Source organism: Poecilia formosa, unplaced genomic scaffold, assembly GCF_000485575.1.
Source record: "Poecilia formosa unplaced genomic scaffold, Poecilia_formosa-5.1.2 Scaffold31, whole genome shotgun sequence".
Taxonomy (NCBI): domain Eukaryota; kingdom Metazoa; phylum Chordata; class Actinopteri; order Cyprinodontiformes; family Poeciliidae; genus Poecilia; species Poecilia formosa.
This window is the reverse complement of record NW_006799970.1, coordinates 2,985,986-3,002,807: the sequence shown is the minus strand read 5'-3', so window position 1 is coordinate 3,002,807 and position 16,822 is coordinate 2,985,986. Positions and strand designations below refer to the sequence as shown.

The following is a 16,822-nucleotide window of genomic DNA, read 5'->3' as shown; positions in this document are numbered from 1 at the left end:
CCCAGTTCTAACAGTCAAATGTGATGCAGCAAACGCAAAAAACAATTATAAAGATTGTTCACGAGTTCCAGTAAACATAAGCTTTGCTAAACAACAAAAAAGAACAAATAAATTACAGCTGACTCTCCTTTAACAAATAAAATCTCCCCATACGGCCTATTATTAACACCCATTTCGTCTGAAGACGACTTGTTGAAGCAGGTGTATGACGGAGTCTTCACCTCCATCTCCACGGCGATAAGGAACCTGCAGCAGGTCCTGATGTGAGCTTGTTTGCTCACTCCGGTGGGCCAACAGGAGTCAAAAGGTCAGGGAACATTAGTGGCTCTAAATGAGTTTTATTTAGCTGGTCCAAGGGGGAAAACGGCTTTTTGGGTCGTAAAGGTTGCACACCTCTGGGCTGCGCGTGCGCGCACACGCACACACACACACATACACACACACACAGCTTTAACTGGTAGATTATAGGCTGCAGCCTCCAGGCAGAGGTTCATGTTTGCTCTGTTTTCAGTGATGAAGGAAGGATGACTGTCAAGAATTGGATTGTAACAGAACAAAACCCTCAAGTTTGACCGGTTAGAAAAAATAAATAAAGTGACCTTCTGACTCTCTGTCTGTCTTTCCCTCCAGAGTACCATTTTTAACTTCAATCTTAAAAGATGGCATACCTTCCTAAAATAAGCTTACTTTGTTCAAGTTTTGTTATTCCTTTAGTCAAACACCGAGAAGGAGGCGCGGCTGCAACCAATCAACTCTCAGAAGAATCCCGCCAGACAGCTGCTTTCCTCCTCAGATGCTTTGGAGACTCGTGAGCCGAGAGCGTCAACAAAGACAAAATGAGAAATGCAAGCAGCTAAAGTGGAGCGGCTTTGTTTACCTTATGGGAACAAGAAAACAGACTGTGGTCAGAAGCAGGCAGAATGTGGAAAATCTCGTCTCTTGCTTCCCCTCCTCTTTTAACTTCTGGTTGCACAACTCGGCACTGACGGGAGCGTCATTCCTCCTGCTGCACTCCTCCGAGCTACTAGTCGCTTTGACCTTGCTCACACACACACACACACACATCTGAGCTTCACAGCCGACAGGAATGGGACTGAGGAGAGCGATTGTTCTGTTTGCGTTGATGGAGGTGACATGGAGCCTCAGTGTGACGACAATCGGACCTGAAACCGTTTCCACGGACGCCTCGGCTCATCCGGAGCCGGCTGAGGAGAACACAGAGCAGGTGAGGAAGATCAAAACTATACGACCCCTGCATGAAAACGGCATGTATGTGTATATTTGTTGCAGTCATTATCAGATCAATATCATTCTGTACACAGTACAAAAACCAGCGTGAGCTCGAGTGGAAACAGCTTTCAGTAACGACTCAGGTTTGATGCAGCCTGTTGAGATCAAAACAACATAAATACGTTTCACATGAGTTTTAGACAGAGTGGAGGCTGAGAGGGGGGTTAAAATGATAAAGAACATCAAAATACGAACTCTTTTTTTTTTTTTTGGCTCCATAAACTCCACCATTGTCCTGGGCGATTGTGGAGTCCAACAATAAACAACCGAGGGAGCAGCTCAGTTCTTCCACTTGTTCTTTTTTGCAGGCAGCTGTCCTGTGGCCTCCAAGTATTTGTTGACAAGGTCTTCTTGTGTTGCTGGCAGGCAGGGCTGATATCTGCTGTAGTCCATGGTGTACTCTCCTTTTCCCTGTAGAAACATCGGGAGAGCATTCTTTAAATCCATCCACACAATCATCAGGAAGGCGAATGTCACAACCGACTCTACAGTTCTCTAGTTTTACATTTTTTTCCCCTGAGTAAAATCTGAAAATTAGCTTCTGTCTGACTCCTAATTTGATCCAAACAAATTGATGTGTCCCTACTTTTACTAGAAGTCTGGCCACTGCTTTCCTCCACTTGGAAATTGTTTTTTTAAAAATTCACTCCCCTCGACTCGGATTGTCTCCCAGTCGACATTTGTCCAGGCCAATCACGGAGCAGAAGGAGAAGTTTTGAACGATAACGTCGATTTTCTGCACTGTTTTAGGATTGTGGTCTGCTTGTAGTTTTAGCAGTCATGACGGAGAAAGTGGATGAAGCTTTTCGGCCCAGGAACGAATGCAAATCGTAATCTTTCTAGCAGAGTTCCAAATGCTGCTCCACATTTCTTCAGTGATCTCGATATTCAGCTCTCCTCTCCAGGTCTGGGTCGGAGTTGGTGACTCAGATTTATAACGACATTTTAACATTTTACAGCACAAACTAAGTCACACCTCGCAATTTCCAAAAACCCCCCCAGCTTCTCAAAGTCTGAAATCTTAGTGTCCTTCAGTAGAGTTGTTTCTTTTTTCTTTTAAGTCTCTTATCTGGAAAAAAAAACAGAAGAGACTATTTTTCCTTATTCCGAAGGTTTCCACAGCTTCATTAAAATACACAAGGATCTCATCTTTGAAAAAAAAGGCAGCCTAAAGAGGAAATACCTGTAGTCACCAATTCCCCCAAAAAACACTGCATACCTGGAAGGAAGTCAGGGTTCTGGACTAACGGGGAAAATTGGGGGGTTTTCCCAGTTTTCCCCTAAACAGATTGAGATGCCTTGACTGTACTAACAGTAGTTGGATTGCTACAGCATTTATTTATTGTTTTCATGTACTTTTAAGAAAAAGTGGTATTTCATAATGAGGCTTCTACATCCAGCCATACTGTGGATGAATTTCTAGTTTTCCATTCTCGGACGTATGATATAAGAGGACTCGGTTGATCATTTTTGAGATTGGGAAGATTTAAGCCTCCCAGGTCTCTTGGAAGCTGTACTGTTGAACATTTTTATGTATGACCTTTTATTGCTCCACATGAAGGAATTAAAGCAACTCTTTAATTTTTCCGATTAACTTGTGAGTAAACAGAATAGGACTCATTCTGTTTGGGCAGAGCAGGCGAGGAAGAGTGTTCATTTTAAGAAGTGAAATCCTCCCTCATCAAGACGTGGGAAGGAAGACAAAGCCAGCACTCAAAGTCTAGATTAGATTGGTCGAATAATGGGACTAAGTTTGGTCTGAACACCTGACAAAAGACGGGTTTAACAAATACACAGAGATATTTAAATCCACTTCAAAGGGGAGCTAGAAACGTTTCACATGGTGTCTGCTGAGAAATCTTGGAAAAACATGACCCTGCCTCTGTTTTCAGTGTCGTCGTCTCATTGTGAGATCCTCTTTGTCCAATGAGGACCGCATGGTGGTCCAGGCCGTCCTCCTGAGCTGCGTGTCGGGCCAACTCCTTCATCACCTCGGCCTGGTTCTGAAGCATTTCAGTCAGAACATCCGCTTTCTGGGTCATAACAGCTGAATTGTTCCCAGACATTTCCTCAATTACTTGGAGTAGAGCAGGATCAAGTGTGGTGGTCTTTTTATCTGTTGGCAGCGTGGCAGCTAGCTCTGTGCTAGCCATGCTACCTGTGCTAGCCAGCTGAAACGCTACTGCACGGGTCTTATTGGTTTTCTTCACGACTTTGGGCGACGCTGTGCTGGAGTCAGAAGAACGATCACTAATGTTCACATTGTCAATAAGAGGGTCAGATTCTGCTCAAATGTAGATTATCTGCTGTGCAGCTCAGTGAAGTTGACCGCTTGCTACGCTTGAAAAGCCCCTAGTGGCTCATTTTAGAAGATGCAACAACTGCCTTTCAAATGCACTCAACCATCAAGAGCATTTCTCAAACCTTGGATGGAACATCTACCAACAAAAATCTAGATTGTGAATTCTAGACGTACCTCGGTGCAGGAGCGCAACTCTGTGGAGTAGCCAAACATGTCGTTCAAAGGAATCTGTTGGAGGAAATCCAGGTGAATTTAGAAAGGAGTGGAGGAATATGAATAAATGTAGATCACATATAAATGCTGTAATCTGGAGCCAGACTCACGTCGGCGTACAGAGTGAAGTATCCCTCGCCGCCGTCCTGGCCTGTGATCACACCGTGGCGACGGTTCACCCCGGCAATGACGACACCTTGAAACTCCTGCGGCGCAACGATCTCCACCGACATGATTGGCTCCAGAATCACAGCTTTGGCCTTTTCCATTGCTGTGGAGGAGAGAGAAAGAAACGGCCGTGGAAACGAATGTTTCTGCTGGTTTTGTTTGGTCGCACACACCACTTTCATTTGTCTGTGCTGAGCGAATCACAATGTTAAGGCAGACCTTGTTTCACAGCGCCCTCTCCTGCACGAATGAAGGAGATTTCATTGGAGTCGACCATGTGGTTAGCTCCATCCTCCAGAAGGAATCTGACTCCTGAGATCTTGTGTCCGCTGAGGGGTCCCTTCTCACAGGCCTCCCTGAACCCCTGCAGCACGAGAAACATGGAAGAATTTGTAGAAAACCTGGAGAGCTTGACGTTATTTTGATAGCTACGGTACTGCAGAGCACTTAAACCCTCAACATGGCGCAAGAGCAAAATTGGACTTTCAGCTACTTCTACTCACTGCTGCTGCATTTCAAATAAAATTGACTAATTCAACTTGAATCATTTATTTTTTTTGTCACAAGTGGTAGATCCCCACCGTGATGAATCATAAGCAGAATGGGTTCGGCACAGAGCACTTATAAATCCCTGGATGTGTTGCCGGTCCTTTTGGTCTTCAAGCTACTGCTTCTTTTTTTTATTTCTTTCACACTTTGTGAAAATATTTCTCAACTCTAGACATACAGTATGTGCCGCTACGAACAATAAAAGCGCATACCTTCTCCACAGCCGGCACAAACTGTTTGGGGACGTTCGTTCCCACGGTCTGATCTTCGAACTCCAGCTTGGTGTAGTGTTCGGGCTCCAGAGGCTCCAGGACTCCGATGACTTTACCGAACTGCCCGGAGCCGCCACTCTGCTTCTTATGGGTGAAGTCAAATCTGAAAACGGAAGAGACGAAGGAGCCGCGGTTTGAAGCAGGATGATGGACTGAACCCAAAGTTTGTCATGGCTGATCCTGTCGCAATGAGCGATTAATCAGTTACTGGCATGATAAATTAAAGTGAGCCAGATGATTATGATACTTTTCGATAAATACTTTGGGAAAGCCCAGCATTCGGCTCAACCTTTAGAGCACAAATTGGCAAAAGATATTTTAAGAACCTGCCAGTGTGACAACAAAAAGTGAAAACTAAGCGGGAGACTCATCATCATACAGCGATCTTTTTAAATGGATTCTGATTTAATTTTGTTATTTTGGGATTTTTAAATCAAATTAATTGTGTTTATTTTTGGCTGCGCTGGACTGCAAGTCGTAAGGTTTCATTGATTTTGCACAGAAACGTCATTAAATTGAATTTCTTGTTGAAAGTTTCTGGAGTAAAACATTTTATGTCGTGTTGTGCCTCTATGCAGGTGAAAATGTTTACAGTTGAGCACAAAACGAATCCATGGCAAATTCAACATTTAGAAATAATCTTAGTTTTACTGACATGTTTCTTCAGACGGAAATAATTCGGACCTTTAACTCCCTCCACAGAGGACATGTGGAGGGAGTTAAAGATTAGGGTGATGGAAATGAGTCCTTCTGATTTTTTTATATTTTGTTTTAAAACATGCTCTCCAATCATAATAATAGTCTTTTTAGAAATGCTTTCCAAATTTCTAACAGCAAACAAAACAGAGAAACAGAGGTGTGGATAATCCTGGGCTGAAATGTCGATTGCTTTGGCTGCGACTGCAGCTGTAAAACTGCTGAGCAGGAGAAGCGTCCTGTCTCTTTAAAAAGGGGGTAGAGCTAGAGGAGCTCAGCTGTCAAAGGAGGAAGTAGTGCTTTCGTTTGCGGGAGGAGCAGCTGAGTTGGAGGACTGAACGGAGAAAACATTCACCCAGTCAAACCTTCAGCACTGCAGCCCAGGCAAGAAGCTCTTTGATTCACCCTTTTTGCTCTCGCACGTTTGTTCTGCTCTCCTCAGTAAATGTGTCCAGGCTGAAGACGGCAGCCCCACCCAGCGAGCACCCAGGGGGGTCAAAGTCCATAAGGAGTTCACATTTCCTCTCTCTCTCTCTCTGTGCACAGAAAGAAGCAGCGGAGGAGGATGTGATGGCGACAGGTGAGCTGAACCCCAACCACTACCCCGCCCAGAGGGCCGCCAAGGTGGTCCAGCACTACCTCAACTTGCGCCACGGCTCCCCTTACAAGCTGTTTGGACTGAAGGAGGTCCACAGCGGCAACGCGGAGGTCAGGTTCATCTATGCTGCCGAGCAGCGAATGCTTCACAATCTGCACGTTTGATCCGACCGCAGCTCAACTCTGCATGTTCCCAACAGGAAGTGGCAGACTCCGGGAGAAAGTACCAGCTGGAGATATCGGTGCACGAGATCATCAGCAACGTAGGAGAAACTTCACTTTGTTGTCAAAGCTGCTGTTTGCGTCGAAGGATTTTAACTGGAGTTGCACGAATTAACAGTTTTGTGGCTTATAGCTGACTCTGATTTATCTTTAATAAATTTATCTTTATCTTTAACACATTTCAAATGTTTTCTAGCAAAGAGTGAGAGTTGATTGAGCTGCTTTCGATATATTTTACATTGAGGATGAAAAAAATCAACAGAAGTTAACATTTTACATTGATAGCGTAGCTGGCACTACTTTCCAAAAGGCTGCCAATATTTCCAAAGCAGAAATGTTTAATAACAATTTAAAAGTATAAAACAGTGCGACTTTGTTCTATGTTTAGTCTGCCTGTTATATTCTAAGTCTTGCTTTCTCTCGCTCTCCTGCAGCCTGAATGAATCACAAACATGTCATTAAGAAATCCACCATTTCTGTTCACCTCTAACTTTATTTTACTGATACCTAAACAGCCTAGCTTTGAGTCTGTGCTGAGGAAAATCCTCCAAATCAAAGAGTGTTGTTGTTACTGCTACTTGGAGGCACTTACATGGTGCATTCAATTATCAGAAAATAGTAGGATTTCTTTTGAGTTTCTCACCAGCAAGTTAAGAGTAAGAATCGACTGAACAATTTCCGTCACCAATCGATTTCTCTGTGCATCTCTAGATCCGTGTCTCGTTCTAAATTTAGCATCAGTTTTGAACGTGAGGATATTTTTAGAAACAGCTTTTTCTCTCCAGCACTTGTTCAAGATACTGAAATAAAAACGTTTAAATACTTTTGCCCTTTTGAACTGGATTAGTGTCGCCATCTTCCCCTTTTCAAAAAAATTTGGCGGTTTTTTCTTCCCAATGTGTTTATTGAAAGAAATATTAGGCAAGTCTTAGGAAAGATTGAAGTTTAAACAGTTGGGCAATCTCTGGTATTTCAGTCAGCAGGTCTAACTGGGCCCGATGAGAACCGACTGCCTGATAAAGGAAGACTTGGATGAATAACTGTGTGTTTTAACCTGACTCACTGTTTACGCTAAGGTGACGCCTTTTTTCTGTCTACTCCCATTCACTTCTATTACAACCAGACTAAAGAGAAATGCTCCGCCGAGGTTTTCTTTCCGAGCGGAGCAAAGCAGCTCTCACCTCAAGTCCAGGTCTCCTCGTGCGAGGAGATCTTGAAGCTTGATGCTAAATCTGAAGAGGAGGCCTTGTACCAGCAGTACAAGACCAACAAAACCGTCTGCACTGAAAAGCGCCTACCGGGTAATGCTCAACAAGAGAGATGCTGCAGATTACTGCTGATGATTACCAGAAAGCATTTGGTTTACTCAATGAGATCCTCCTCCTCAAATGTCTTTCAGACAGCTACGGTCACGTCGACCCAGAGATGACTCCTTTCTGGCACCTGAGCATCGTGGCCTCCAGCTTCATTATGCTGAAGGAGTCAACAGAAAACACTCTGTACAACATGGCTCAGGTGGCCAACATCACTCAGCTGGTAAGTTGCTAGATTTCATTTTGACGTTGGAAGAAGAAAATAGCAGGAGTTTTAGCCCAAATGAGCTGTTTGAGCTGCACGTCTGCAAACAAGGACTTTACCGGGAAAGTTACGTAAAAACATCTGCTGAAACCGATCGGGTCTGCCAAGTCCGGTGGTAGGGGTGCCGGGGCAGTCCACCAGTAGCCCATCAGGTTTAAAAAATGTTAAGTTACAAAAATTTGGAGGTGCAGAAGCAGGCACCATAAATTGGAAATAACATGTAAGGTCAAAGGGCAGGTGCGAAATGACGCAATTAGTGCAGTTCAACAAGTCGACTGTAAACCTAGCTTAATCTGTCTCTACTGTCACTGACAGTGGTGCATTAAAATCCCTATTTAAAATAACAAATGACTCTTAGTCTGGTGGGGGAGCAAGCAAAGCCTGGTGGCCCGCCAGGCTTATAAAACACTGGGGAGAAACCAAGATGAAATTTGCTATTTTTGTTGGAAGTAAAACTGTAATTTCTGATTCTTTCGAAAGCTTTCTCTCTATAATTTGTACAAAATTGTTCTGCTCTAACACACCACATCAACTTTGCCAATAAATTGTCAATAGGACTGAAATCAGAGCTTCATGTTTGTTGCTCTTGAGCCGCTTTGGAACTACATTGGCGATCTCATTTTACATTTAAAAGACCAATTTCTGTCCAAACTTCAGCTTCCTGGCAGATGTCTTTAAGTAGTGCTTCACTTTGTCCATATATGGTTCTTCTCTCCAGATGGCATCAGTTTATTCTCAAGTGAAGCAACACACCCACACATCACGATGCTGCCTCCCCCGTGCTTCACAGTGGAGATGATGATGTCAGGCTTATGCGATTCCTCATTTTTGCTTTAAATTTAAGCATTGCGGACTGCAGTGTTGATTTCTGAGTCATGGTTTCTTCCTCACCGAGATGCCTTTCAGCTTATGTTGGTATAAAACTTGTTACCCTGTTAACAACATTATCTTTACCAGCTTCAGTGAAAATTTTCACGAGTATTTTGGATTTGTTTCAGGACATAATTTTGCATAATCTCCCCTCAGGCTTTTACTGTGATGAACACAGATATCTATCCAGATAGATATCGTGCACATCTGTACTAATTTATCCCTGCTTTTCTCTTTTGTGAAAACACTGCACATACACATTTTGCAATGTGTTTAATCCCCATTTTTATTTATTAGTAACTAAAAATTTACTACTTCAAAGAGAAGTGGAACCAAAGTCAAATTTCTTATTTGTGTGCTCAAATTTGGTCAAGTTTGTGACACGAAAACATGTTAATCTCCAGAACAAACTGATTCTTTAAAAGGATTCCTGGAGCAAAAATGCAATGTCTGAGTCTGAACTGCCAAAGAAATGCAGTTTCTATCCTTTACTGTCCAATAAATGGTTTTTCACGCCAAATGTTCACAAAAACTGAAAGTCGGCACCAGATTAAGTCTTTGACCTTTGAACTAAACATGTTTGCTGTTACTTTCTGTGCTACAGGCAACAGAGAATGACCAGCTGAAGTTTGACTGTCACGTTCTGCTGCATGACATGGTGTCTCAGGTAAACACGCGCAGTAAAAGCTGAAAACTAGAGCTTTTCTCGTGTTAAACCCAAACAGAATTCATTAAGCCATTAAATAAAAACGGATACATTTACATTCAAAATAAGTATTAGATCAATGATCTCCCAATATTGTGCTAAGCTACGCGTTTTACAATAAAGACGTGTTAACAGTGTGTGTGTATTTGTTGCAGGAAATTCCTCAGTGGAAGCTGCTGTTCACCTGGTCTCCAGCAGAGGGCGTAAAGGTGCTGCACACGGAGCAGCTGCCCCACATTCATCAAAGTGAAAAACAAGCAAAACCAAACTGATGTGCTGCTGTTTTCTAAGCTGAGATTGCAACACTTTATAGTCAGTTATTTCTCTGTAGACGTGCTGCAATATCTGAAGCAAGATTAGCCGTTTTTCTTTCTTTTTTCCCCCTTGCATCTTCAGCCGTTTAAGAAAAAGAAGCTGGAGTTTATACTCAATAAAGTGTTTAAAGGTTTGTCTCGTGCTTTGAACTGCTTGCGTGGATTAGGAGGCTGACTTACGGTACAGGACTGGTGATCGTCTCTCTGAAAGCCACTTTTGGTTTCCCCATCACACAGGGACAGTTGTATTCTCGCTCCATCCTCTACAAGGAAAGTGTTGGAGGGGAAAAAGAATCAGCAGGCGAGGGTTAGAAACAACTTTAAAGTGCAGTTAACATTTGCTGTGCCTTGTTAATCCTGTGCCTAATGCAGGATTAACAAGGTAAAGTAAACCAGTGAACGACTTCAAGGAAAAAAGGTGGAGACATGTTTTTTTTTGCTGGCCTGCTAAAGATAAAAAATAAAGTTATTTTATTGCTGATTTACAGCGTCCAGCTTTTTCTGGTGCAGAATTACGATGCGAGTCTCACATCACCGACGACATAAAAGCCGGACAGAATGCAACATCTGCAGACTCTTTGATATGAATCTGAATTAGTTCCACATATTGAAGTGGCACAGATTGGATCTTTATTTTTTGGGGGGGTAAAAAGATCGGAACTGGGCAAAAACAAACTGCGGCAAAAAAAATATAAGTTGCTTATGGGCAAAAAAAAAAAAAAAAAAAAAAAAAAAAAGAGGATTTGGTGACATTAGTCCTGAATTCTTGGTTGTTGAATTTACATCCCACTAGCAACAACTGGAGAACAAAATGAGAGTAAATGCAGCTGAAAACCTGGATAGGGATGATGGTGTACCTGGGAGTAGATCTCCAGATGCAGCTCGCCCATGCCTGAGATGATGGTTTCTTTGCTCTCGGTGTCAAAAGTTACTCTGAACGTGGGGTCCTCTCTGGTGAAACGGTTGATGCCTTTAGAGAATTTGTCCAAGTCGTTCTGGTAAAGAGAGAACAAAAAGAAGACATTTTGAGACAATCCTTTATTAGCATTTATTTCAGGTTTTAAAAAAAGAAACCCTTCTTTTACCTTATTTGATGGCCTAATTGCCATGGAAATGACAGGCTCTGGGACGTGAATGGACTCCTGTGTGAGCATCAGGACAACAAATTAGAAAAGAAAAACACATCAAACTATACGTTTCCTGCAGTTTGATCGCCCCGGCCGTTCAGGCGGCTCACCATGGAGAGGTTGGAGCTGGTCTTGGATGTGAAAGTGTCTCCGCTGGCACAGTCGATCCCAAACAGAGCGCAGATGTCTCCTGCGTAAACCTCATCCACGTCCTTAAACACCACAACCGGACAGAGGAGGCAGCCTGGTTAAATTCGCTCCATTAACATTTATTTCTTATTAATAAATACACTTTCGTAGCTGTTGTGTTTTGCTTCGGTTGTGAGGCGGATGGAAACATGTTGCTCCGTTGTCATGGAGGATGTGGTTCTTATCTGCACACTTGACTAGAGCCAGAAGAGGAACTTCACTCCTCTGGCCAGTCATGCACTTCTCTGGTTTTTAATCTGCACACCGCAGATGGAGATAAACTGTGACCCGTGACGACTCGCCGGCGACTCGCCCTCACCTCCATCTGATCGGCGTGGAGGCGCACCAGCCTCTGAACTCGGACTTTTTTGCCCGTGCGCGTGTTGTAGATGTACTCTCCTTTCTTCAGGCAGCCCTGGTAAACGCGGACGTAGGTCAGCTGGCCGAACCTGCCGGCCTGTCAACAAGAGACGGCAAAGCGTGACGGACCTCGCCCTTCAGAGACAAACCGAGGCGGAAATAATCACTTTGAAAAAAATAAAAAGACAAGCACGCACCTCCAGTTTAAAGGCAAGGCCAACGTAAGGGTTTGAGGCGTCTCTGGTCGGGTCCATTTCAATCTTTGACTTCTCTGCTGAATCCCTAAAACGAAGAAAAGAAAATTAATAAGATTTTTTTTTAATTACCCAAATACCTTCCTAAGAGGATTGTTTTAGCAAAACATGCTGGTTTATTTTAGAAAGCATGATTTATATTTATCGACACACAATCATTGCACAGAAATGGCCATCGGTGTAATGGTCTTCTTAATACTGAAGAAAGCTAAAGCTGCTAATTATTATTTCAGTCGTTGATTATTCTGACGATTCATTGATTAATTGGATAAAAAAGATTAAAACATTCTTCAGATGTTTCATTTAACAACTTACGCTTATTTTACATAATATTAGAAATACATAAAAGTGCAATAAAAAAAATAGTCACTTAACTTCAGCAGACTGTTATCTGATGACATTTAGCTTTAAGGAGGCTAATAAGTTTCACTCTGGCAGCTTTTGTTTTTAGAGAAATAACTATTTGTGAAAACCAGCATCAAAAATAAAGCAGGTCTCTTTAGATTAGCTTCAAACTTTTTTTGGCCAAATGTTCATGACATCCACTTTGACGAGACAAAGCTCTGAAGCGCTCACTCTTCATTGAGGATGGCGTAGTTCTTGACTTCGCTGGGGTTCGGCAGGTAATCCAGGACGGCGTCCAGGAGAGGCTGGACGCCTTTGTTCTTCAGCGCCGTGCCGACCAACACGGGGCTGAACAGGCGCTGCACCGTGGCTCTGCGGACCGCAGCCTGGCAAACGAGGAGGTGGAACGTTTATGAAGCGACTGGCTTTCATTAATACATGCAAGGTGCATCTAAAAGTTGCCGGACGGCAGCTCTTGAGGACCATCCCCGGTTTAGATGGAAGACTATTTGTGTGTTAGAACGGCCCGGTCAAAGTTCAGACCTGGATCCAAATGAAAAGCTGAGTTCAAATGGAAAAGCACTGCAGTCAGTAGTTGTGCAACTCCTGAGAAGACATGCCGCACATGACTTGCAGCTGAAATTACAGCATAGGGTTCTTCTCTAAAATACTGAAAAACAAAAACATGCATCATTTTTCCCTTTACGCTTTATTGTGTGTTGTTATTTGACATAAAATCTAATTAAAATACACTATATTTCATAAATTTAACAAGGCAAATTGTAAACAAGTTCAAGGGGTGTGACTACTTTGGAATCTATTTAATTAAGAGATCTAAATATGAACACTTTTCGACTTCCTATGTTGTGTCTGTCAAGCAAAAAAAGAAAAAAATAAGCTACTCACTTTTACACAAACTCTAAATGTCCAAACTCTCTTAAGACGCTAACCTTGAGGTCCTCTTTGGTAGGAACTTTCTCCTCCAGGAACATTTCCCCCAACGTTTCGTCAGCGTTGGCGACACATTCCACCAGTTCCTGCCTGCGGTCTGCAGCTTCTGCCCGGAAATCTGCTGGGATCTCGTCGTAGCGAATGTTTTGACTGCAGGGAAGAAGAAACAGAAATTCAGAAATTCTCACGCCTCGTATCTGGAAGTGACAGTGAGACGAACGTGGATTGGTGAGACTTTTAAACATTCTAACACACAGGAAAGCTTTATGAAATCAGTAAAACAAACTACTGTTACCCAAACGGTCCTTCAAAGTAGATGCTCCGCTCTTCAATCAGGTCGATGATGCCGCTCATGTTCCCCTCCAGGCCCATGGGGATGTTCAGGAAGGCTGCGTTGTGGTTCAGTTTAGATCTAAAAGAAAAACGAAGCTCATGTCAGAGTCCAGAGGCACCGCCACAGCAACGTATATGCTGCTCTTAGGGAGAAGTTGGCGTCCACAGGTCAGTTTTTTCATCTCTAATCACAATTCCATTAAAAAACTTTGAATTTTGCAAACTGAGTTCATTTTGATTTATAGGAAAAGTCTATAAAACAGTAACACCACATATTAAATGACAAGAGTTAAAAATTCAAAGATTTTTATTAAAGCTGGAGTTGGTAACTTTTATTTACATTTTTATATGTAGTTATTAGAAGTGTAATAAATATATACTTCTGATAAAGTATATATTAGATAATTTGTAAAGGACTGAGCTCCTATGCTTCCTCCCTGTGATTCTACTGCCATCTGCAGAAAAACACCAACCCCCCCCACCCCAAAAAAAAAAAACAACAACACAACAATCAGAGCCTGGAGGAGGGTTTTGGCGCTGTCAATCACCCTTGTTCATGTGCTGCTCACATCCTCCCCCCCTACTCTCTGCTATCCCACAGGTCCTTCCCCACAGCGGATCCTGCCGGTAAACACACAGGCTAGTTAGCATAGCCACCGATGATGGCAGGTAAACAGTTTTCCTGTAACAGGAAGTTGTTTCTCCGCCGTTATCACGCTCAGCAGCATGTACACGACACTGATTGACAGCGCTGACGCTCCTCCTTGCTCTGATTGGTTGTTTCAGACCAACAATGCTGTCTTTCTGCAGATGGCAGTACAACTGCAAGGCTCAATCTTTTCACATGATTTCTCTCATGTTGTACTGTCATGACATAGAGACAGTTTTAACAAATACGTAAAAAAAACATTTTTACAAAAGTTTCACGCTGTAGTTTTAACATCTTTATTTAACCATCACAATTGTTTTTATGTATTTCTTTACTGCAACAGTTTCTCTAAAAGGTGAGTAATTCTTATTTTTGCCAATAAACCCAGTCTGACAAGTCAGACAATATTTATTCATTTGATTCCTGGGTTTCCAGTTGTTAATGGCACTCAGAAAATCAAAGCGTTGCCTGACTTTCATCACTCGGCTCAGTGTGAGGACTTCAATTGGACCCGTACCTCATCTGCTGCAGCGCCCGGCTCGGGTTGGCTCCCATCCGGTCCAGCTTGTTGATGAAGGTGAGGAAGGGGACGTTGTAGCGCTTCATCTGTCTGTTGACGGTCATGGTCTGACACTGGACGCCTCCCACTGCACACAGCACCAGCACCGCTCCGTCCAGCACCCGCAAAGCTCGCTCCACCTCGATGGTGAAATCCACGTGACCTGAAACACACACACACACACGCACACACACACACACGCGCGTGCGCACAGGTCAGCTTAGGTACACTGTGATGTCAAAGTAAATATTGGTTCAGGAGCTTTTTGAGGAAGGACAGGCAATTTCTTTAGCCAAAAAGTGAAAATAAATAAAGAAATACTGAAATTACTTTGATAAATAAAAATAAAAAAAGAGAGATTTTAATATGTGAGAACTAAACTAAAACTTTGGAGCTTTATTAAACTCTTTGTTTTGATTAGCAAAGGTCTTATGAAATGTATTTTCTGTGGAAAACATGATATTCGGATTTAGACATCCTTGCAAAAGTATTTATTCTGCTTGGATAAACACAAAGTATGGTTATATTGTTAAATATATATATAAAAAACACACAGGTGATTTTCAAATGTTTAAATTGAGAGAGTCTCATTTGCAGTGAACCGCAAACAGTGCAGGTAACACACACATGGCAGTCCTGAAAGAAAAACTTTTAGAAACTGTGATTGACTTTCCATAAGGACAAATGACCCTGAACATACAAATAGCCCCGCAGTGGAACGGATTAGAAGAAAGCATGTTCGTGTGTTAGAATGACCTAGTCCAAGTCCTGACCTAAATCCAATTGAGTGTCTGTGGTGGGAATGAAAGTTGAAATGTATTTGTCCTCATATTCTGTCTTGGACAAAACATTGTCTGAGATTTAATATCAAACTCTTTTGAATCAAACTTCATTAGCATAACGTCAGAGCTTTGTAAGACTATTGTCTTCAATCTATCCTGTGACCTCCTGCTTGACATCTGTGAAATGGGTGCTGTGATAATGTTTCACCTCCTTGAGATGCGACTATTTTGTTTTTCCCTATTAAGGCAGACTTGTCACTAAGAGGCTTTCGGTTTTTGTCTCTGCAGTTGCAAGACTAAGAATCTATGAATTAATGTTCATAGATGCTCCCAATCTAACCTGAATGGTGGTGAGTTGTTAAGCAAAGAAAGATGATCAGGAATTTAATCTCTTGATATGACCAATTAGAGCAAAAGATCCACACTTTTCAGATAGTGTTAAAAACCATGGCGGGTACCTGGTGTGTCAATGATGTTGATGTTGTGGTTCTTCCACATGGTGTATGTAGCTGCTGACTGGATGGTGATGCCTCTCTGCCTCTCCAGCTCCATGGAGTCCATAGTGGCACCAACACCATCCTTCCCTTTCACCTTCACGTCACAGAGGAAAGCACGGCTCATTAACGCAGCCTCATCTCTGACCTCCAGAATCTTCGCCCATCCTGGCCCTCACCTCATGAATCTCTGCTATCCTGCCCGTGTAGTAGAGGACCCTCTCGGTCAGGGTGGTCTTCCCCGAGTCGATGTGAGCCGAGATGCCGATATTGCGGATTCTCTCGTTGGGGAAGACCCCAGAGGAGCAGGTCCGACAGCTGTTGATAAGCACCTGCAGGACAGGGGCTCAAAGTTAGGAGCTGCTTTTAGAGAACTGGAGTTGAACACCGGCTGTCAGAGTCGGGTTACCTTTTTCAGTGTAACGCTCCCCGGTGCTAACAAATGACTCCTGGTCAAACACAGACCCGCCTTCAGGAGCTTCATCTTGAAGAGAGCTCGGTGGAGTTCAGGCCGGGTGATTATGCTCGACCCCAAACCTGCTAGCCGCCCGGTGAATGTCACGCCGGGATCCTACTGCCTGGTTGTGAAACACAACTTCCGCACTACGGAAGCCCAGACGCTCAACATGCGCCTTTTTTGTTTTAGTATTAAAAATTGATTACATTACCAAAGGCAATTACTTGAGGTAGATTTTAAGCCAACATTTGTTCCATTTTAGAGGCTGAAACAATATTAAAGCACAAAAATCTGAATTATCAGTGGAGTTATAATCTGAACGCATCAGATTATAAACACAAGCTGATGCCTTCAAGGGCTAGCAGACGTGTTTATTTGTGTGATGTTTTGTACAATACATTTTACTTTCATTTCGCAAAGAAAATTTTAGACCAATCTCATTTTAAACATTATCTATTGAATTGGTTTAATTAACTTTTCAACAATAGACCATATAATGATGCTGCTTTCATTAGGCTACTCTTTAAATTTTTATTTGTTTAATT

General features: G+C 42.7%; 2 protein-coding genes across 3 annotated transcripts; one reads left to right on the top strand and one right to left on the bottom strand.

Moving 5' to 3' along the window:
- The first annotated feature begins 25 nt into the window (after window positions 1–25).
- Window positions 26–9,911, top strand: lxn (latexin). Of its 2 annotated transcripts, none has more exons than XM_007549507.2 (7): window positions 26–1,225; window positions 6,037–6,198; window positions 6,288–6,350; window positions 7,433–7,610; window positions 7,709–7,845; window positions 9,362–9,424; window positions 9,619–9,911. In XM_007549507.2, exons 1-7 carry the CDS (start codon window positions 1,088–1,090, stop codon window positions 9,733–9,735), a joined length of 858 nt encoding a protein of 285 aa, XP_007549569.1. In that variant the 5' UTR covers window positions 26–1,087; the 3' UTR covers window positions 9,736–9,911. The 2 variants fall into 2 exon arrangements, with proteins under 2 accessions (XP_007549569.1, XP_007549570.1); XM_007549508.2 differs by lacking the exon at window positions 26–1,225 and adding an exon at window positions 5,671–5,874.
- On the bottom strand, window positions 1,254–16,422 carry gfm1 (G elongation factor, mitochondrial 1). Its single transcript, XM_007549509.2, has 18 exons — window positions 16,230–16,422; window positions 16,000–16,152; window positions 15,785–15,917; window positions 14,503–14,707; window positions 13,299–13,415; window positions 13,003–13,153; window positions 12,284–12,438; window positions 11,651–11,735; window positions 11,413–11,550; window positions 11,015–11,116; window positions 10,863–10,919; window positions 10,635–10,772; window positions 9,958–10,040; window positions 4,735–4,897; window positions 4,193–4,337; window positions 3,916–4,076; window positions 3,767–3,820; window positions 1,254–1,701 (listed from the first exon to the last, which is right to left on the bottom strand). Exons 1-18 carry the CDS (start codon window positions 16,302–16,304, stop codon window positions 1,570–1,572), a joined length of 2,247 nt encoding a protein of 748 aa, XP_007549571.1. The 5' UTR covers window positions 16,305–16,422; the 3' UTR covers window positions 1,254–1,569.
- Between the last annotated feature and the right edge of the window lie 400 nt (window positions 16,423–16,822).